This window comes from Protomyctophum bolini (assembly GCF_963924005.1).
Source record: "Protomyctophum bolini genome assembly, chromosome: 19".
In the NCBI taxonomy this organism is placed as follows: Eukaryota; Metazoa; Chordata; class Actinopteri; order Myctophiformes; family Myctophidae; genus Protomyctophum; species Protomyctophum bolini.
In genome coordinates, this window is record NC_137880.1 from 13,555,796 (window position 1) to 13,578,543 (window position 22,748).

The 22,748-nt window shown below is 43.2% G+C and overlaps 1 protein-coding gene and 1 long non-coding RNA gene across 3 annotated transcripts; both read left to right on the forward strand.

The window, feature by feature from the left end:
• The first annotated feature begins 1,017 nt into the window (after positions 1-1,017).
• Positions 1,018-18,847, forward strand: LOC308334140 (choline/ethanolamine transporter FLVCR1-like). 2 transcript variants are annotated; one of them, XM_080790731.1, is made up of 12 exons: positions 1,018-1,535; positions 1,930-2,319; positions 2,862-3,164; positions 4,103-4,247; positions 6,614-6,754; positions 8,435-8,502; positions 11,500-11,603; positions 12,041-12,151; positions 12,650-12,755; positions 13,266-13,377; positions 13,660-13,724; positions 15,928-18,847. In XM_080790731.1, exons 1-12 carry the CDS (start codon positions 1,428-1,430, stop codon positions 16,015-16,017), a joined length of 1,743 nt encoding a protein of 580 aa, XP_080646857.1. In that variant the 5' UTR covers positions 1,018-1,427; the 3' UTR covers positions 16,018-18,847. The 2 variants fall into 2 exon arrangements, with proteins under 2 accessions (XP_080646857.1, XP_080646856.1); XM_080790730.1 differs by lacking the exon at positions 15,928-18,847 and having other exon boundaries at positions 1,933-2,319; positions 13,660-13,931.
• A 2,122-nt stretch (positions 18,848-20,969) lies between these two features.
• On the forward strand, positions 20,970-22,476 carry LOC308334154. Its single transcript, XR_013965854.1, has 3 exons — positions 20,970-21,125; positions 21,828-22,160; positions 22,277-22,476. It is a non-coding gene; the product is annotated as an uncharacterized lncRNA (long non-coding RNA).
• The last annotated feature ends 272 nt before the right edge of the window (positions 22,477-22,748 follow it).

The window sequence follows — 22,748 nt, forward strand, 5'->3', positions numbered from 1 at the left end:
ATCGACAGCACTTTTTTATGGCCTGCCAAAGATAACTGACATTTACAACTTGTTCAAAATGTGGCAGCCAGCTTTCTGCTTCTATGGCCCGACGTCTGGAATAAACTCCCATTACACCTAAAACAGGAAGCCTATGTAGATAGCTTTAAAGCACAACTCAAGACCTATTTATTTTTTAATATTTAATTTTAAATTATCTCAGATTTATGTGCCAATGTTGCCAACCTTGCCTAAGGTTGCCTACCCCATGAGGGGGGGAAAGCAGACAAAGGATGACTAATATAAAACAAATTACAGTATTAATAAAATGGTAAGAACATGGCTGACACACACACACACACACACACACACACACACACACACACACACAAACAGTGAAGTCTATTGGGCTCACTATCTGTCTAGGCCTAGTTCAGTGCACTGGGTCAAGCAAGATTAGGATTAGCAGACGATAATTGCCTGAACATATGGACATGGAGCCAATGCTAACCAGTTAGTTTACAACAAGGATGGCTAGATAGTAGATAACATACACAAGCTGGGACTAAATGGGGGTAAGATTCTAGGCCTATCTATAGCCTATAGTTGCTGACTAATATGTAAACGTATTACATTTACATGACTATAGTGAAGGCTAAAGGCCTTACACTACTACTGTATATGGTCTACACTAGCCCTGAAACATGACTGCCATGTATACGAGAGTCATGAATCATGGCTAGGTCTACACATGTTCTGACCCATAGTCATATGTGTGAGACTGAGGTAGACTGAATGTTGCATCATCCTTTCCTGCTATATATCACCTCTCGTGCCATCTCTCACTCACTCACACGCACGCTGCATGCACGCACACGCGCATGACATGACACGGCGCCCTGGAAATGGTACAACCCTCTTTGTTTCTGCTTTGCTATTGGTCGTGTCATCGTCGGAAGGAGAGAGAGGGGGGGTGTAGAGAGAGGGAGGGAGAGAGGGCGAGATAGCTCACACAAAAGCCGCGTTGCCTGAGAGATAGGCTAGACAGCATGCCATGCGCGACTACATGAGGAAGCTTGGTCCAGGAGAGAATAAGGTGAACTGTTACTGGTGACTATCGGTCCAGCAGAATATGGCCATTGTGCATTATTCATACAATGTAATCAATTTTATTGTATCGTTTTAATACCACTGCCGGATCGTTCATACAACCAACATGCCCTGCGTTGCGCCGCGTACCGCTGCGGTCTGTGTTCCGTGACAGACAGTGTGTGATCATCATAACGACATGAGGAAGCGTCCCTCCGGCTGCTTTGCATCAGATCAGCTCTCTTGTTCTCCTCTTTCCTGCCGCCGCGCTGATCGTCTCCACCAAGCCGCTCTCCGGCGCCCGGGAGGCGGCTTCATCCCCCTCCTCAACCCCGGTCCCCTCCTCCTCCTCTGCCATCATGGTCGCTGGGGAGCTGGTCCAAGAAGAGCATCTGCGCGCTGACAGCAGCGCCGCTGCACCTGACGCGGACGACGCCGACGGCGCGCACATCACAGTATGCAAGAAGGTATTTAAACAGTCCCGGGGGCCTCATTTTTGGGTCACCGCTATAGACAGTGTTCCACATTAGCCTTAAATTCAGTTATTTTGTCCCCGCGACTCTGAATCGTTTTTGCAGATCATTAATCTGATTTCATCGCAACGATATGCCCGTCCATCTGGGGCTACATATACTCTAAGGCTACATGTTATAATTTAGATAAGCGTTTCCGTTTTATTGTGTAATTAATGCAACCATTCATTCATTAACGTGCACTTTCAATGTGGCATCCCTATTTTGGGAATGTCGTTATCAGGCGAACGTTTCCTATTTTCGCCCACAAACAATTAAACAAACAACCATAAATATATTTTTATGCTATGGGAAGTGAGAACTTATTTTTTTGCCTACACCTCTGAAGAAGCAGGAGGACGTTCCTGCACCTCCCGAAGCGGACGGTGACGGAACCACGTCGCCTGCCGAGCGGTACGCCGAGCTGCTGCCGCACAACGGATCCGCAGCGAGGGAGGATGACTCGGAGGATGCGATCCACCACCTGAGCACTGCCGCCCGGCGGCATCAATATCTGGAGCAGGAGATCCCGCATCAGCCGGATGAGAAAGAGGCGATGCTGCCCAACGGAGTAGGAGGGGTTGGTGATAGAACAGGTCTGGAGACCCGGCTGTACTGGCGTCGCTTCGCCGTGCTGGCTGTGTTCAGCCTGTACTCGATGGTCAACGCGTTCCAGTGGATCCACTACAGCATCATCACCAACGTCTTCACGCAGTACTACGGCGTGACCAGCGACAAGGTGCGTTGTGTTAGTTAGTGATGTTGTTCAGTTGTTGTTTGTTGTTGTATCATTTTCCTCATTTTCCTCATCCCCATGCATGAGAGAATGAAGAATTGCCCTTTTGTAGATTGTTTTGATGCATGGCCTACAACAGATGAGTGTTGAGATGACAATAATAGGCTATACTATAGCCTATATATGATAAAAAATGAAAGCTCCTGGTGAATCATGACCATAAAACATTTAATTCTGTGTCAAATAAATATATCCTACCCTTTTTTCAAATATTTTTCATTAAATATAGTATAACATAATTAAATATTGACACAATCAAATGTTTTATGGACATGACGCAGGAGCCTGGATAGCTTGGTTGTAGACTTGTATATAAATATCTTTGGAAAACGAATGGGTTTTCTATATCTGTGCGGCACCATAAAATGTCTGCTATGCCCTTATTGCCATATATACTAATACTCAAATAAGAGGGACTGATGAATGAACAAGTTACTAGGCTATAAAACGGTCAAACGAATAACGAGGCACATTGAACCATGCAGGTGGACTGGCTCTCCATCGTCTACATGGTGGCCTACATCCCGCTCATCTTCCCGGCCACGTGGCTGCTGGACTGCCGGGGCCTGCGGCTGACGGCGGTGCTGGGCGCCGGCCTCAACTGCCTGGGCGCCTGGCTCAAGTGCGCCAGCGTGGCGCCGGACCGCTTCGCCGTCACCATGGCGGCACAGGTGGTCTGCTCCATGGCGCAGGTGTTCATCCTCGGCCTGCCGTCGCGCGTCGCCTCCGTGTGGTTCGGACCCAAGGAGGTGTCGACGGCGTGCGCCACGGCCGTGCTCGGGAATCAGGTACTACTAATAATGATACAATTCTGACGGTTGTTTGTGTTTATGGAGGTGACTGACAGACAGACACATTGTCACTGGTGGAAAAAGGGGCGGCAGTGGCTCTGGCTATTTTCAAATATCCAAAGTTTAAAGTAGGTCTACCTCAAAAATTGTACTTCAGTACAGTTTTTGAGTATAGTTACCACACGACAGGTTGCGCGTTGGTCTGGCGAGTGGGAGGCCCGGGTTCAATCCCCGCTTCCGCGCAATGCTACAATCTGGCGTAGTCGGCAGGACGTGGAGCGTGATATCCTCGCATGAGGGACATTGTGTGCGACTGTGCGGCAGTCGGCGGTGTGAAGTGAGAAGCGCAAGGACGCGCTTCCAAGACCGGGGGGTGATTGTAGATCAATCACCCCCCAGCCAAGACCCAGCCCGCAACAGCCCTGCCAATCGGGCTCAGCCCTATTGGCACGCCAGGTTGCGCGTTGGTCTGGCAAGTGGGAGGCCCGGGTTCAATCTCCGCTTCCATGGAATTTGCATTATGCAATTTGATTTGGGGAATAAACCCCTTGAGGTATCATAAACCATCTCGTTTTCAAGGGATTTAGACAAAATATTTAACAGACAAAATAAACCTACAAACACATCAGATACATCAGACACATCAAGTCAGTATACCATACTGACCATTCTTGAGGGTCAATAGGTCAGAAGACTCCTCTGCAGGCTATAACTGTCCGGCTCCTCCACTTACATGCACTGGGTGCACGTGACGTCAGTATGGGAGAGAGAGATCACTTCACACATTCATTAGATTATCCAATGCTGTATGTGTTATAGCTGGATATGATAGCTCAATTGTGCTTTCATACCTCTTGTCTACTACGTGTGTGTGTGTGTGTGTGTGTGTGTGTGTGTGTGTGTGTGTGTGTGTGCGCACGTGTGTGCGTATCTAGCTGGGGTGCGCTATAGGTTTCCTGTTGCCTCCAGTGCTGGTCCCCAACACTCCAGGGGACCTGGACCTGATGGGAAGCAACATCAGTGTCATGTTCTACGGCACTGCCATCATCTCCACTGTCCTCCTCTTACTCACTGTGATAGGTACGTCTGTCTGTCTGTCTTTGCGGAGGCTGCTTTGGCCACTCCTGGCTTTTGCCTTCGGTCTCATAAACAACAGTAACAACAAACGGCAACAACACTAACACACAATTATCTTCATCGCAAAAATGCAGGACAACAGTGGCAAATACATTCAAAAACATGTGTGTGTGTGTATGTATGTAGGTGAATGTATAGGTGAATGTAATGCACATTGTGATGGGGCAGAAAGGCTTTGGATAATGTATAATAAAAGCATCATCGCCATTTCGGCGCTGCCAGGCAGAAATGTCTTAACTCTTTGTTTTCATGAATTAACGCCCTACTTTGACTCTACAGTGTTACATGAAAGCATCAAAAGTAGCAGATCTACAAGCTCAAAACCACTTTTGCCGTTTTTGAATTTGAATGCTGATAAGTAACATATGAGGTTTCCACCAGACAACATATGTTTTACGCCTCTCGCTTTCTCCTCAATTACGCGCGCGCGCGCGCGCACACACACACACACACACACACACACACACACGGTTAGCCATCTGCCATCAGTTAAGGTTAAGAACAGGCATACCTTCGTAGACAAGAAAAGAAAGAAAGTTGTGTGTGCGTGCATGCATGTTCATGTGTGTGCACCTGCATGTGTGCATGCATTGCACACACATTGAGAAACGTATACCAGGTGTGTCCACATCCAACTTTTGAAGGCTATGGCCTGGGAAATCTTATTCCTTTTTCACATACAGTTTGCATCTGTCCTGGCTGAGTATGGGGAGTATATGGCTGGGCAATTTGGACAAAATCAATTATCACAATATGTTTTGACCAAATACGTCCTCAATATCAATATTTATTGCGTGCGTATTTATTATGACCAAGGTCATTAAATACCAACCACTTCCACATACCATCTCAGAGCTAGGTTATAGTTTCCAGCAACGTCTCGTCTGTGGTCTCTTTGCGTTTGTAAACATACTCATTTGCAGACTCAAGATTAAACGGAAAACTAATGGAGAGACGAGGCTTGCGCTCAAGGACAAGGACAAGCTATGAGGAAGAGAGCGTTATCTCGGGGACATTATGGACACAGAATGGAAAGATGATTTTGTCAGCTACTGACCTTTCAGGCTACAACTGATGCAGCAGTAGCCTACCTCATTGAAGGAACGAGCTATTCTAGGCAACATTTAATTGCTTCCATAGCGAAACATCTGCGGAAATCTTTCATGCCCCATGTTTATTTGACATCTGCGGGTGGGTGATCAAACTGCTGATTCACATCCACAGACTAGTGCAAAACAGAAAAGCGTCAATACTTTTTAAACTCTCTGGGCTGTTGACAATGTACAGTAATGTATTTGATTTGGCCATTTGCCTATGATAACACATAATTATGCTATCATTCAAGAATATACAATTGGCCTACCTGTAGATCGGGTGTTTTTTTATTGATCGTTAATATCCACGTTAAATCTGTTCATCGAAAATAGCTGATCTGCAGCTCACCAGGCTGTGTACTGTGTAGATTGGCTATTTTCAGAGAAGAGAATTAACATAGACATTATGCACAAATATAACATAGCTGTGCTTTAATAAGTAGGCCTTTAATAAGTAGTTATATGGTGAAATAAAGCCCTACAAGCGTCATGTGAACCATGGCAAATGAATGACAGAGTTTCAAGATTCAACAACATTTATTAAGAACAGAATAATGTGCCATCGTCCACAGTTGCAGTGTTACTCCGGGCCCCATGGTTGGATGGTTCATTTGCCTGGGGGAAAACAACAACATTGCTAATTCTGTAACTTAGTTATGCAACTTGTTAATAATGTATTCAATCAATCAAAAACTATCTTAGCTCTGCACAGATTGCTGTGTAACAAGTAACAACATCATGTTAATGTGGAACAGTACAGCTGGGCTAGATAATGGTAGTTGGCATTGCTTTAGTTAGCAGAGGCAACATAGCAGTTTCATGTGTTTGGTAATTTTACGTACCTTTGTGAAAATGTCGTGAACAAACACGGCTGTGCTTGTATCTTTTGTTGAACGATTCATGTTTTGCGACGTCTCTTAAATTAAGTTAGCTCGTTCATTTGAGGTCCTTTATGTTTCCTCCATGCTGGGATCCAGTCCATGCAGGAAAGAATAATAACTTTATCTACCGCAGCTTGAGCCTTGAGGCGTTCTTCTGTTATGACTTATGGAGCAAGTCTGCACTATTTTAAGTCAATAAAGTAGTATGTAATTATAATAGCATAGAAAAGTCACTGTTTACAAGAAGCACCATCATGGTCGCCCTACGTCACTCAGTCTTTCACAGTTGCACTAAACATAGTGTGTGTGTGTGTGTGTGTGTGTGTGTGTGTAGTCATAAGGGACCGCCCCCCGCTGCCCCCCAGCCAGGCCCAGGCCGTGCTGCCAGACGGCCCTCAGGAGGACTACTCCTACAGACAGTCCATAGAGAACCTCTTCAGGAACAAGGCCTTCCTGCTGCTGCTCGTCAGCTACGGTAAGGACAGGACACAACCAGCTGGTGGAAAGTAACCAATTTAATTAATCTGAGCGCCCGCCATTGCCGTAGATCTACGTCAATTGGTCTTTTTTATCATGGTTGTGATCGATCGAGTTAGTAATGCTACTTACATTAGCACTGGGTTGCTAGGTTGCATAGGTTGATGTTGTTGATGCGGTTTGGCCAGAAGATCCTGAGGATGCGTCTTAGGCAGTGGTTGATGAATGTCTGCAGTTTATTGGTGATGTAGTTGGTGGTCCTCCAGGTTTCTGATCCGTATAGAAGTACGGATTGGACATTGGAGTTGAAGATTTTGAGTTTTGTATTGAGTGAGATGTTTTTGGTTTTCCAGATCTTATTTAAAATGTTGAATGTTGCTCTTGCTTTCCCTATTCGTGTCGTGACTTCACATGCTCCTCTGTCCCACCGTCCACTGTTATCACACTTCCCAGATATGTGAATTTGTCGTCCTCTTCCAGTGTCTGGCCTCCGATGTTTATCGGATTTGTGCTTTTGTTGTTTATCCGCATTATTTTGGTTTATTTTAAGCCCCAATCCGGCTGCTGTTTCCAGGAGTTGGCATTTCTCTTGCATCTGTTTGTGGGTGTGTGAGAGTAGTGCAATGTCATCTGTTTGTGGGTGTGTGAGAGTAAGTAGTGCAATATCATCCGTGAAGTCGAGGTCTTCCAGGTGTTCTGTGAGACTCCATTGGATGACGGTCTTTTTATTGTGGGTTGTTTGTTTCACGGTCCAGTCGATGCACAGGAGGAAAAGGAAAGGGGGAAGCAGGCAGCCCCGTTTCACCCCAGTGAGCACTGTGAATGTTACTTGGGAATCCTCCAGTCCTGTTAAAAGCCTTGTCAAATGAATCCCACTATGTCGTTTTTCAGTCACTTCCACTCTTCTGTGTCGTTTTTCAGTCACTTCCACTCTTTTGTTACGCTGTTTATGACTGCGTTTTTCCTGACTAGATAGGAGAGTCTGCTACTCTGCTGTGTCCTGCAGCCATTTGTTCCATTAGTTAGATTATATCTGAGCATTCAGTGTAACACAGACACACTGCACATGGGAACATGTCAGTCTGTCAGTGTTTTTTGGCAGCACATTTCATACGATAAACCAATTACAGGAGTTGAACCTCCAACCCCTGGCGGTGTAATTGACTAGGGTTGGAACCGGAGGAACCGTTTGGTTCCAATTGTACACTCTGTGTTACACACCTGTACAGCGTCCATTTCAGGGGTCATCTCCATGCTAGCTTGTGGTGGACATTGTCAAAATGAGTGTACAATAATATTACAGAAACAGGCAGAAACACATGAAGAGCTAGCCCTGAATGACCATAACAGGCCTGTAACTCCATTTGGTTCCAATTGTACATTCTCAGAGTTATGGGGGTCCTTGTAAATAAATCATTTGAGAACCACTAGTACCATAGTATCATAGTTAATAAGTGTTGTACACATTCTGAAGAAAACGTGACTTGACATTCAGTAATTGGGTCTTATGGTCAAAATAATAGCATTATAATGGTTTGTACAATATTACATATTGGTGACCCCATGTCCATTTGGAACCACTATTTAGGAATTGTTAAGCAAACTCATTAGTTTATGTATCACTGTTGTAGTATTATATGGATGAAATTAAGCGTTTTCTCCTTCTGTGTGTGTGTAGGTATAATGACTGGCTCATTCTACTCCGTATCGACTCTGCTCAACCAGATGATTATGGCTTGCTATCAGGTAACCCACTCTCACAGATAGGTGATTTCATCTCCCCCACTTTTGACCACAACAACTGTTTTTTCAGCAACAACTCTGTTTCCCCTATATGAAAGCCTATTGGCCCATTTAAGATTAATTGACCAGCAACTGTGCGATTTTTGCCTAGCCAAAGCATGCCTATTTGGGAATTTTGGTCGGTAATATAGGCTAAAAATAGAACAAAAAATAAAACGCCAAATTCAGCACGCAGGCATTGTCCCCTCCCCACGCTCACCCCCCTTCAGATACCCTGTGACACCCTTGGAAAAGAGGGATTTGGATTAGGTAGGGAATGAGAGTCTGAAAAGGTGGATTTGAGTGTGGTTTTAAACGTGGCGAGGGTGGGGGCAGCTTAAGGAGGGGAAGGCCCAGTCACCCCAGGTTTGTGTCGTTGTCTTGGGGATGTGCATGTACCGTACACCTCTCAGAGACAGTTAAGGGGGTCCTTGCAAATAAAACATTTTTGAAGCACTCGTACTAGTTGGACTCCTACTATGCCATAGTGTCATAGTAAATAAGTGTCATAAATATTCTGAAGAAAACCTTGATGTTCAGTATTTGGGTCTATGATAATGGTGGGTAAAAATAAAATCTAGAATTTGCCATGAACAAGACCACGTGGTTGCCACGGACACATTTGTCTGTGTACTGACATATGACCTCTGAGAGAGAGAGAGAGAGAGAGAGAGAGAGAGAGAGAGAGAGAGAGAGAGTAGAGAGAGATGAAGGGAGGGATGAGAGGATGAAGCAGAAGCAATGAGGAGACATGACATGAGGCCATTGTCTGTGACTGAGTTCATTAGCTGCTTTCACGCATGCCTGCACACTGTGTGTGTGTGTGGAAAGGATCAGGACACACACACACCACACACCACACACACACAGAGTATAAACCACTGTTCCCAGCAGTAGGTCAAGACCTGCATGTTTGGGTCACAGGGTCTATAGTACATAGTATAGTAAGTGTCAATCATTGAGTATTTCTGCATTTACATATCGTTGGCTTTACAGAGTAAAAGCGGCCATATCTTCCTGGCACCTCGAGCTTCTATTTTGAAATAAATCCTGGCGCTGATTGTGTTAAAAACGGATATATGGGCCTGGGCCGTGGCTCAGCGGTCCAGACACCTTTGCTGGTAATCCAGTCTGGCAGTATGTCGCGGGTTCGACTCACAATCCCGACAGCCTTTACTGCATGTCACCCCCCATCTCTCTCCCCATTTCCTGTCAGCCTACTGTCTGTCCCTCCATAAAAAATATAAAATAAAGGCGAAAGCCACAAAAATGTTTTCAGCAGACGATGTGTTAAAAGTGAGAAAACAATGTTGTATATTAAGCTAATCATCTGGGCCGCACCAAAATCATTTGGGGACCCCGCTGAGGGTCCCGACCCACAGGGTGAGAAGAACTACTGCTCTATCTCTTCCAGTTAAAATGTCAGACGACTTTAGCAGTCCCTCCCTCACCGGGCCTCTGTACAATAAATCCCTGAACACACACACACACACACACACACACACACACACACACACACACACACACACACACACACACACACACACACACACACACACACACACACACACACACACACACACACACACACACACACACACACACACACACACACACACAAACGCACACAAACGCACGCACACAGCGACATGAGACTTGGCTTGACATACCCTTCCATAAGTTGACCCTATGTGTTCTGACATATGGCTTCTTTATGGATAGATATGAGAGTTTACAAGAGCAAAAGCTAGCCGTCAACCCTGTGAATGTTCCCACACATACTGTACTGTACTGTGCTGTGCTGTTATCGCTACTGCTGATGCGGGGCTCTGGGTTCACACTGTACCAGAAGAATGAAAAGCTAGAGGTTGTGCAACATGAGCCAGCAATCACACTGAGACACCATATAGGCACCAGCAAAGCAGTTTTCCTACGGTGCACAGCGCAGCACACAGACCGCCTGATGTGCACTCCCACTCTGAGCAGCTATACGTTTCGAACTTGTGGATCTGCTACTTTTGATGTTTTGTGCAATCTGTGGGAACCCATCGGCAAAAAGAAAAGAAAAACAGGTGGGAGGGGGTCCGTTTGGTCCGCCCTCAGTCCTTGTCTTCCTTTGGGGCACTCATGTTTTCATTCCACATTTAATCCCCAAAGTTCACACATTCCGAATGCCCCTGCCGACAGATTCAGTAGCTCAGCTCGGACTCTCTTCTTGAGAGATTCGATTGTGTGCGACGTTGTAGTGTGATCAAGTAGGGCATCAATTTATGAACAAATAAATAAATAGACCTCAATTCCCAACAGATCCCAAAACCTGTTGTTTTGTGGAGCGCTGGTTTCAGTCCATTCAACCTCTCTCAAGCTCACTACCGCGTCGTGGATGCAGGTCTGCTATTCTCGGTCCATTCTCTGCTTTGAATTGCTATTATTGTTCACACACACACACAACAGAAGCCAAGGATTATATGTTTCTAATAAGAACGAGAGATCATGGTAAAAATCCTAAGCATTCTTCCTCCACACTGGGAGAAGAACAGCAGCATCTGAAAGTTTGATGGGATTTTTACACGGGAGTGCTGCTGCATCTTATGGGCGGTGGGGGTTCTTTTGGTGCCGGCCTGGTTCTTATCAGTGTGACGTCGTCTGATAAAGGGTCTATAAGCATAACCATATGAGTGAGCGAACACACACACACACACACACACATGCAGCTGTGCTTGAGTGCGGGTAGAGAAGCCACCTGGGAATCAGGTCACATGGTTCCTCCCCCAGCCCGTCCCAGTCTGTGTCGAGGTCAGCGTTTGCCAGATTTTAAGAGGAGGAACAAGAGGAACAAGGTCTATGGAAACAAGCCCAAAAGAAGAGTCTATTATAGGCCACGTGAGCACTCTAACCCCGTATACTGTACATGTAGATCGCCTATTTTCATTGGACTGACTTTGTCTCCTCCGTCCACAGAACCAGGAGTTGAACGCAGGCCGAATCGGACTGACTCTGGTGGTAGCCGGGATGGTGGGCTCCATTATCTGTGGCCTATGGCTGGACTACACCAAGACATACAAGTACATAACATAACACACACACACACACACACACACACACACACGGATACGCACGCACGCGGCCACACAACATGACTCTTGAACAGACACTCACTTCTATGCACACCCACAACTTAGTGCACACATGGTTTTAGTTGCATACTGTTAGGTTGCCTAACACAAGGGTTCCCAAACCTTTCAGGCCCGATAATCACTTCGAATTGACTCAGTTCCTCAGATAAACATTGGGAAAATAGCCGAACTACAAGCTCCCAATGCCTCTGCATTACAAAGGTCTTAAAAGTCATTACACGTTATCTTATATACCCCCCCCCCCCCCCCCAACAAATGACCTTGGAATAGAAGCATTAATCCTTCTATGCCTTTTCAAACACTAACAAGTCTATTTATTTTGCCCTTTGCTTTTACTAAGCCTGTGTTCTGGGTCTGCTCCACAGGATGACCACTCTGCTGGTGTACATCTTGTCCTTTCTGGGCATGCTGGTGTTCACCTTCACCCTGGACCTGGACAACATCTACCTGGTCTTTGCCACTGCCGGAGCGCTTGGGTAAGACTGACCTCTTACAAACCAAACTGTCTGTGAGTAAGACTGTATACTTAGTTCAGAGCTGTAGTTTTATTGTGGAACATCTTGCTTCCATTGGCATGAGACATGTAATGTACTACATTTCTGGTGTGAGGTTACTAACATAAGTGTAAAGGCCCCACAAAAAGGACCCAAGAAATGTAATATGCTCAGATTCTCACACTTCCTGTACTCTCTGAGCCCAGTGTAAAACATTTTAGAGAATGTTGTACAGTAGGGCTTGTAATATGTTCAAACAACAGCTGCAGTGGCAGTTTACGGTTGCAATGTCGCTGCAAGCTTACAGTATATCTGCTATTTTTGAAAGATATTGAAAATGTTTGGATAATTTAGAATACGTTTGGGGGTCCCTGGTACCAAACCTTTTCAGATGGGGTCAGTGGCCAAATATATATCAATTTGGGTGTTCTTTGACTTGAAAAAGTTGCCAACTAACACAAACATCATGGCGTGTTGCAGGTTCTTCATGACTGGCTACCTCCCTCTGGGCTTCGAGTTTGGAGTGGAGATCACCTACCCAGAGTCTGAAGGAACCTCCTCAGGTCTCCTCAATGCCTTCGCCCAGGTAACCACACCTGTGTGACTTCTTGACCCGTCACAATTCATTTTAACTATAAAATGCACCAAGTCTCTGTGTGTACGTCTGTAATCCACGTAACTCGAGAACCATTAGCCCCAGCGACTTCAAATTCGACACACGTGTTCCACACCACCACAGGGTGCCTATGGCCGCCCCAAAAAGGCCTCTGCCATTATATCCATATATGAAGCTGGCCACAACACTCCATATCCTGACACAGAACTCCATAAGCTGGCCTGTTCTGACATCCCAACACTCCATATTTGGGCAGGGCTGACACAGAACTCCATATATAGGAATAAAGGGACACTGGCTACTTTTTATACTTGTACAGTGTGACGCTGCAGTATGATCAATTAGGGCGGTCATTTACGGGGAAGAAAACGTTTTGAATGACATACACACGATTGCTCTATGGTTCATACCCATTCTTACACGTGTGTGTGTGTGTGTGTGTGTGTGTGTGTGTGTGTGTGTGTGTGTGCGTGGACCCAGCTGTTTGGGATCATTTTCACACTGATCCAGGGAAGGCTGACGACAGACTACAGACCTTTGGCTGGAAACCTCTTCCTGTGTTCCTGGATATTCGTGGGAATATTACTCACAGGTACGGGTTCGGGGGCAGTGTTGATTTTGACGGCAAATTTTGAGTTATTTGATGAAAAATATTTCATAACTAAAAAAAAACATTTTTTTAACTGTTTGACCTCAACATTTCAGCGTAATGTCAGCATAAAAACAAACGTTTACAGCCTTAGAATGCCTGTGGAACCAGAACACATGACATGTCATCAGTGTTGACTTGGATTTAATCATCAAGTCATAATCTTGACTAAAATTCCATTTAGTTTCACTCACATTGCCGTGCTGTATGTTTTGTATGTTTCAGCCTTGATCAAATCGGAACTGAAAAGAAACAACGTCAACATGGGAGCAGAGAGCAATCACTTGAAGGCAAGCCCGCACACACACGCACGCACGCACTACACACACATCCCTGTTGGAGTAGCGTTCATGAAAGTAATAGGAGAGGCCTAATCTGACCTTCAGTTTGCTGTGTGTAAGCGTCAAAGAACAGCAAAGCAAGACAAAATGGTGAGAGCACTCAACCAGTAATTAAACCCGCTTTCTGTGAGCATTAGCCATTCTACTTTCAGTAGCTCATCGAGCTGTTCTCGATGGCAGCACGGCTGGACTGAGTGTTGTTTGGATAGCGGAGTGAGAAGATCAATGAAAACAATGCGTACTGGACATGCTCCAGGGGTGCTCTCAGCACTCGGCTCTTATAGCCTGCCAGCCAGTCAGCCAAATGTCATGGACCCATACTTCACTATACAAGGGTGTCATGGACACATACTAACAAGGATGTTACCTCAGCCAGTTCCTGCAGCCAGTGGTATCCACATGTTTTACTTAAGTCAAAATATCGACATTGCACTGTGGAAATATGCCCGCACAGAATAGAATCTGATGCTGGCATTCAAAGCAACAAAAGTTATGGCATCCCTATATCTTGCACGTCGGATTGAACCCTACAAACCCTCAGATCAGCCAAAACAATGTTTTTGTGCACCATGGTGATTTGGCCGTTCTTCGGCTATAAGGAGTCCAGCTCTCTACAAAGGGGCTAGACTATTGGTTCAATCTCTTGTCCCATATATCCTAGCTTCTGTCTGGTTGGGAGTGCCAAGTGCCTGAAAGAGGTGCCCCTCATATGAGGTTCCCTTCCAACAGAGTTCCCTTCAAGAATGCCAGCATATTAAATCTCATGTCATCCCTCTGTGTATTGGGTGTCCTTAATGGCTCCCCCGTGAAGTGTCCTTAAGCTAACCCATTCTGGGCCCGGGCAGTAGTGTGGTCCGGGCACCTAGGCTGCTAAGCCAGCCTGACAGTGTGTCGCAGGTTTGACTCCCGATCCCTACGACCTTTGCCGCGTGTCACCCCCCAACTCTCCCCACTATCCAATAAAGAATTTTAAATCCCAGGCATTACAAAGGTCTATTACCTGTTGCTGATGCGTGGCTATATCAGTAGTCTGTTTTGTGTTGACCGTGGCTTACTTAACCCCAGTAAAACTATACATAAACCTCACCTTAACCCTAAACTTAACCCTTGCCCTTGACCTCACAGAAACTATGCCTAAACCCAACCTCAAAACTACGGCAATCTGGGCGAAACTCCAGAGAGGGAGTCCGGTAAATTAACAGATTGAGACCCGAGGCAGATTCTACAAATGTCTTCTAAACCAGTAGTTCTCACACTTTCACCATTTTTCTAAAAAGTTCAAAAAGAGCAGATGTACAAACTCGCAGTAACCACTGTATTCACAAGGTAATGCATCAAATGGTAATCTAGTATCATAGGTCAGTGGTTCCCAAACTTTTTCGTGTCAAGGTCCAGGACCCCCAAACCAACATGTATTAGGCCATGGACCCCCCATTTGAAAACATATGCCAGTTAGTAGTTACCCCCCCCCCCCCGAAAAGGGAGGGTTTTTACGGCTCTAGCAGTGATTCCGAAACATATTCATTTCAAGGACCCCCAGTTTCACACGCATTATGCTACGGACCCCCTATTTAACCCATTTTGACCTGAGATCAGATTCTAAAAATGTTTTCTACATCCTGACAGTTTTCTGAAAAAGCTATGTTTCTATGTCAGTCATTTTCAATTAAAAAGAATAGCAGACCTACAAGCTCGTAGCGCACCACTCGGTGGCGCGCTATGAGCTTGTAGATCTGCTAGTTTTCTATAGCTAAAGCATAACATAATGCTAACACCAAAAGGGGTTCGCCCAAAATGGGTTAATGGCATTTCTATCTCTGGTACCCCAATTTATATTGTAAAACCACTGTTAATTTAACTCTCACAGTAACGGAAACCAAATGGACCTGTTATGGTCCATTTGGTTCCATTTGTACACTCTCAGAGTTACAGACCCATAAGGGTCCATTTGGTTCCTAATATCTCTAATTGAGCTAGGTACCCCTTGGAACTCCCTCAAGTACCCCTAGGGGTCCCCGGACCCCACTTTGGGAACCACTGGCATAGGTAAACCAACATGTAATTTCCACTCCTGTTCAATTTGTTTGGAAAGAAAGTTATACTTTTGGCCTGAAGTGCTCATCTCTCTCTCTGTCTCTCTCCTTTGCCCTAGCTCCCTACTGTGGAGTGTCCTTCTGAGAAGGAAACCAACGGAGTCAAGCTGGAACCTTCCTTCAGCTTCTCCCGTGAGACCTCTCTGTAAGGATGTTACAGAGTGGATCACAGGAAACAAACCGAAAAAACAGTCGCTTCCTGCCGTCCTGGGACGCATGCTGTGCGAAATCCCCAAAAGGGTTCTTGATTTTCACAATGTCAAGCATCTGGGGGCTTCATTCTGATATGTGGAAGCTCTTAACACAAGCACACCAAAAGTATTTTACAGTCACAATATGTCGGGTGGATTCTAAGCGGGTGGAGCAGGTCCCCTGACGGCAAGGCACACAAGAGGTCGTATCTCCAAGCTTTCATCCGACAGGCTGTGGCTGACTTATACCTCCTGTGGTATAAGGGTTCAGTGCACAGTTCTTTTATCGCATGTTCCCAAACACCCGTGGAGATGGAAGACAATTCTTCTCAAATGAACATGGCTTGGTTGGTTGCATCAGGAGTTTGGTTTGTTAGCAAAGTACAGAAGCACAGTGAAACAAATAAGAGAAATGGCTCCACTGCCAATTACAAAAGCCTTTTGTCTGCTCTTTTGCTTAACTTTTAATTAGAAATATCAAATTCCTGCAGACATTATCAACGTTCCTTTAGTATTTAAAAACTAAAATGTCTAAAACTAAATCACTTTTTATTCATAAAATTATGACTAAAAATTTGCTGTCAAAATCAACACTATAGGCTACTCAGAGCAATGTTGGCCTGAAAACTGGTTTCACAAAATGTCCCTGAGATCCATGGATGACCCTTCATGAAAATAAGTAATAAGTAATAAGCCGAGTAAGGGAAGTTTCTTCAAGACATGAGTCTTCTTCTCAAGCGTGTCTACACAGGAAAATCCTCAATTTGTGCAATATTGACGTAAATTAACACTCGTGATTTGACTGTGTAGATGAGCTAGCAGTAATATTTACTGGCCAAGTATAGAGCCCTGAGGGACTACTGGTCATACTGTAGCTATGAGTGGTTAAACATGTCTCTTAATGTGATGCTGCGTCAAGTTATCATATGGAAAGATTGGTTAGTTCAAACAGGATTTTTGAATCATAAATGTGATTGACTGCACTTGCCATGCAAGACATTTTGGAAACACACCATATTCACAGTGGACATTGTTCTCTACCCTCATAAAAGTATGTTTTATATGTTTATTTATGTAATGTTGTGTAATATAACAGAAAATTAGCTAGTTAGATGTAGATTTAAAACATGAATTGTCTTATTATACAAGTGTCGGTGCTAAAGTGGAGGGGAAAAAAACAAGAATCTCACCTGTATCTAGCATAAAGAAATCACAAAAAAAAATATCTAAAAAGTATGCACACTAAAGACAGTGGTTGCATTGACTGAGAGGATCTCCATTCACTTTCCTCCTAAAGGGTGTAGCTCATTGGTAGTGCATGGCCAGCACTACCAATCTATCAAATCTACCTGGCACTCTACAACACTGCCCCACAGAGGAAAATAACAGTAATGTTTTCTGTCCTTTTAAATGTCAAAGGTCCACAAAGCAGTGCTCTGTAGGCCAAGCCTGGTAAACCCTTCCCCCTTGAAAATGTTTGGTTTACCAGGCTACTGTAGGCCAGGTGAAGGCAATCAATGCTGCGGTGTCAAGCTGTGTTTAATGCAGCTATGATTGTGCCCAGGGCAACCTGCGTGAATTAGTCAATAGGGCTTAGTTTTCATGACAGTTCTACCGTTACTAATACGCAAGTGGCCAGCATTAAAACATCTTAGGTAGCCTATAGAAATAAATACTTTTGGTGAGTCATGATGACTCAGACAAACATTGAAGAATACTTTTAGTATTTAATTAAAATAAAATATTTAATTAATAGTAGCTTTTCTCTTCATGGCTTCCGTGTCTCCTATACAACAAGGACCAAACAGATTCTCTGTGCTCTTGATAGAGTATGGCACACAATACAGACAACATGCACAATCGTATTTTATACTACTTAATGTAAGAGATGCTCTTACATTCATAAGTTCATACCGTATAACAGTGATTCCCAAGCTGGGGGTCGGGCCCCCAGGGGATCCCCCAAATTCCAGTTCCCATATTATTATTTTGTGGGGGTCAAGGTTGAGAAGAACCACTGTAATTTAGTATGGTGCACATCTGCACAATACAGACAACATGCTCAGAAGCCTTAGATCTGTGAACCAATATTCTCCAGCGAGTCTCAGCCACGACCCGCCCCTCTAGACCAGAAAGCACGCTGGCTAGGCCAGGCTATTTTGGACATAATGAGGTTTCCACCCGACAGAGACGACATACGGCATAATCTATGCTAATACTACGATTCAATGGCAGTCTTAAATAGTACAATTGAGTCCAATCGTTTGGACTATGCACAAATGTCAGCTTAGTATCGTATCGTAAGGCAGCCGTTAACTCTGTTGCTAAACTGGGAATAAATGTATTAATGTGACACACATTAAAGTTCTCTAAATAGTCCTGTTTTAGTCGCATGTCTGTTAACAAATACAAATAAAAGCTTGTATCTTGGCATTAACTATCTCTTGAAATTGCAAAAAAAAATAGCAAGGGTACCAATTTAACCTTCAAAATATTATTATTTTAGTAGTGGAATGTCCATTGTTTACAATGGAGAGAGAGTTAATTTGTTCATGTATTTTTTAATTAGTTTGTGTGCCAGTATGGATGTATTTGCACCAAATTCTAGTGCATAATTATGTATGATGAAATGTTTGTATGTCAGAACTAATGTCATGGTTTCCCTTCAGTTGATAATTTATTTTTTATCCATTTATGTGTGTTTTTTTATAAACCGCTGTAAATGCATACTGTGTTAGCTCATGCATTCTTACTTTTTCAACCCTTTGTAAATGAAGAACTGAACACTTTGTTGTTTTCTAACTCTGTTTTCTTTCATCTTCTAACAGGAGTAGGCTACATTTATTTTGTCCATTTTGAGAGCACTGTAGTCTCCTATATTTAAATGATTTATGTTATTCTATGTATCATCCCCAGTTCATATTCAGCCAGTTATGGCAGAAAAAGGTTTTGAGCTTATATTAATTCATATTATTAACAAAGAAAGGTAAATGACCCGATCTGCAGTATACAGCATACAGTAGTAGGCTATAATAGCACAACATCTCATAAGGCAGGGAATCTCAAGCTGTGGGTCGGGACCCCAGACCCAAGGGGGGTCCACCACATGAATATGGGCAGGGGGTCCCCAGATGACAATTTAATGCCCTTTTTATTAGCTACATTTTTATTTTTTAGTAGCTGATCTACTGTACAAGCTCACAACCAGATTTGATCATTTTAATGGATTAATGACATACTGGATGCATTTATTGATTCAGAGTATTCAGACTTGTATTGAACTAAAACTGGCCTGGTCCTGTCATATCAAGGCTTCTTTCATTATATTTTGGTATAATATAATATTTCACTTCCTGACAACTGAAGGCAGATTGCCCAAAGTATCAATTCTGCAATGTAGAAATACAATGTTACAAGTAAGAGTTTTGCTATCAAAATGTACTTAAATTAAGCATGAGCATTCAAATCTGTTGCTCTCCCCATGTCCCCCATATATGGGGACTAGGTTGGCGGAGGGTGTGTAGAGCCCAGGATCACATTAGATAATTGACACAGGGGTGAAAAATGGGTTACAAAAATCGTGGGAAAAGGGGGGGAAAAGTACTTAAAGTACCAAAGTATAAAGTACTCATGCGGAATGTCCCATTTCAGCTTTTCAAATGTATAAAGCTCATTTGAAAATATCAGATCTACAAGCTCAGACCCATTGTGAGCTTATAGATTGGCTATTTTCAAATGTCTGAAGTGATTAATGTATGTTTTGTAATAATAATCCAAATCCAACGTAACTAGTAATAACTAGGGCTGTCAATTTGTGAAATGAATTTGATTTAAAAAATGTAGTTTTGTGGATTAATTATTTTTTAATGAGTGGCCCCACCAAATGACCAGAACTACTTCACCAAAACCAAGACCAGAACTCCCACCACGGGACTCAGGAAATCCATTCATTATTTTGCAATCACTATATTAATGGCAATTATTTCCTACAGCTTTAAGTCCAAAAGTCGGAACTAACCCTCTAAACGAGATGTATATGAACCTTTATTGAGAAAAGGATATCCCCTTGAGATGTATCATCTCGTTTTCGAGGGGGTCCAGCAACCTACAGCAAATACAGAACAATACAACAAGTACATTCATACATACATAATCGGAGGACAAAACAAACAACAAAGCTCTCCTAAAACTAGCCGCTCCCACCCCACCTAATCACCTGCAACATAGTATCAATAAATCAATATAGTCATGTAATGATACAAGTATGTAAAGATGTAAGGATGATGAACATTCACCGGAAGCCAATGATGTAGTGGAGTAGAAGTAAAAGTATAGAAAATTGGGAATACTCCAGTGAAGTAAAAGTACCTCAATATTGTACTTAAGTAAAGTACTGATGTTACAATGATTTCAATCCACACTTCTTAATTTCTTGTTATTCCACACAGCTACAGAACTACTTGATCAAGATCATTTTAAATGTGATGAATGTGAAGTGATAAAATAATATTATTGTTTACACTACAGTATGAACCCTGACGATAGAGGAAATTGCTGCAGTGCAGTTTGTGGTTTTACAATATAACTTATGAGTTTAAGTTTATGCAAATTAATTACATTTAAAGTGGGTGAAAACGAGTCGGTTTTACACCATAAATAACTAGATGTTCAGTGTGAGACCATCATCAAGCAAGCATTAGTTGCAGCAGAAGTCAACTGAACTGACTTAAACCATTCTGAATCCCAGGGGGGTTATACATTTAAAAAAGTGAGGGCGCTCTTATCATCGTACTTTGTACATCATCAGGACGTAAAATAACGCCCCTCCAAAATAGAAATGACAAACTAGCAGTCAGGCAAGGTCACTTGAGCTGATAATGTGGCGGGATAAGCAGTAATGAGGAACTAACTATTCTCTGGTTGATGAAAGCTTATAATAAGTGTGTCAAGAGGATGTAGATCAGAGACAGCAGAGATTCAACAGAAGAGAGAGTATAGAAAGTGAAGTATGGCTGAATTCAAATTTGAATTCACATTAATATTGATGGTACTGCTTCATCTGCCTGGTGAGAATACATTTAATGTAATTATTTCATTGAGACACACAGCTCAGGATTAAGCGTTTACCATTTATTGCAATGCTATTGCGTTTAGTTTGGCGATGTGGCTCTGCTCATGTATTATTACAGATTACAGTACCCATACACAATCTGAGACCACTGAGATTGACTCGTTTAGCTAGTATGGAAACAATACACAATGAATTGAAATTTGAAACAATTTAACTGATCATATCTATATGTGATATATTGCACGCATCTATTTTATATTCATGAAGTATTGACTTATTTCACAACGACGATAGTTTGACCTGTGGTTGTAGTTCTGACACTTAACTCTAACATAGACCTTTCACTCCTTACTGTTGCGGTTGGTACTGGGAATCCGGGAGTTTAAATGAAAATAAAATAATTTACTTGAGAAAGCCCGGAGGGGCGAAACATTGTTTGTTAGGTTGAAATAAGGAGGACAGGGAGCAGACATGCAGTATATCGTGTGCAGACATTCAATTCAACTTTTTGGGTCCAGCACCGTCTTCAAAAAACTATGGGGATATGTGCATATCTTATTACTTTTTTAATACGGTAATTTATACCTTGAACAAGATTAACCGTAGTTAATAGTGTCCGATTTCTAAAATGTTCACATAAATGTAAATGTATTAGTGGAGTTAGTACAATAATTATTTGCTATTATTTATCCCTCAGCAAATACCAGGCAAAACCCCACCTTCCTTTACCACAGAGTTGAAGATGAAGTCACTCTGCATTGTGACAATGTGACCAAAATTCATGATTGTCAGGAAGATGAATGGATTTTTGCGAGGAACAACCCTTTTGTACGTTTAGTTATTCACGGAAAGATTGACAATGAATTGAACAAAACTGACAAGGCAAGAGCAAATAGACTGAGAGTTGGATCAAACTGTTCTTTGGTCCTAAAGAATTTCACAGTTGAGGATGTTGGCGACTACATTTGCCGGAAGTTTGCGCCAGTTCCAGTTAATCTTACAGATGCTTATTCTGTCTCTCTCTTCGACAGTGAGTATCTTCTTTACTGCTTATCAGGTCAATCCACTGAATTGGACTGTGTTCTAGTTGAAATATATTTGTTTGTCCTCAGCCAACATATTCACTATGTTTTCTCTCTAATGTAGTATCTCAGTCATCTTCACCAGGGACAGATCTCGATCCCAGCAGCAGTCAGACGGTGTTATCCTGCTTTATACTTCACAAGCATCCAAGGAATAGACATTCTCTCAGATGGGTGGATGTGGATGGTAATGTATTGAATGAAACCAGTGGAAAACAGGAGCTCCTCTACACGGACACAGTGACCATTCACATCCCGCAGAAGAGGAATAACAGTGAGGTGTTCAGCTGTCAGCTGATTGATGGAAACAGACAAGTGAAGAAATCTATAGATTTTAGAGCCGTGCCCTCAACCTCAAGTACGAAATACTATTTTCATATGATGAAAATCATTCAAATTATACAGTATGTAGATGTTTAAGATATTTAAAGATTCAAGTATTTAACATGATGAATGAAAGCTACAGTACTGACAGGGTATATAGTATCAACCATGGGTGTGTGGTGACGGTATGCAGTTTGATATGACAACACAGC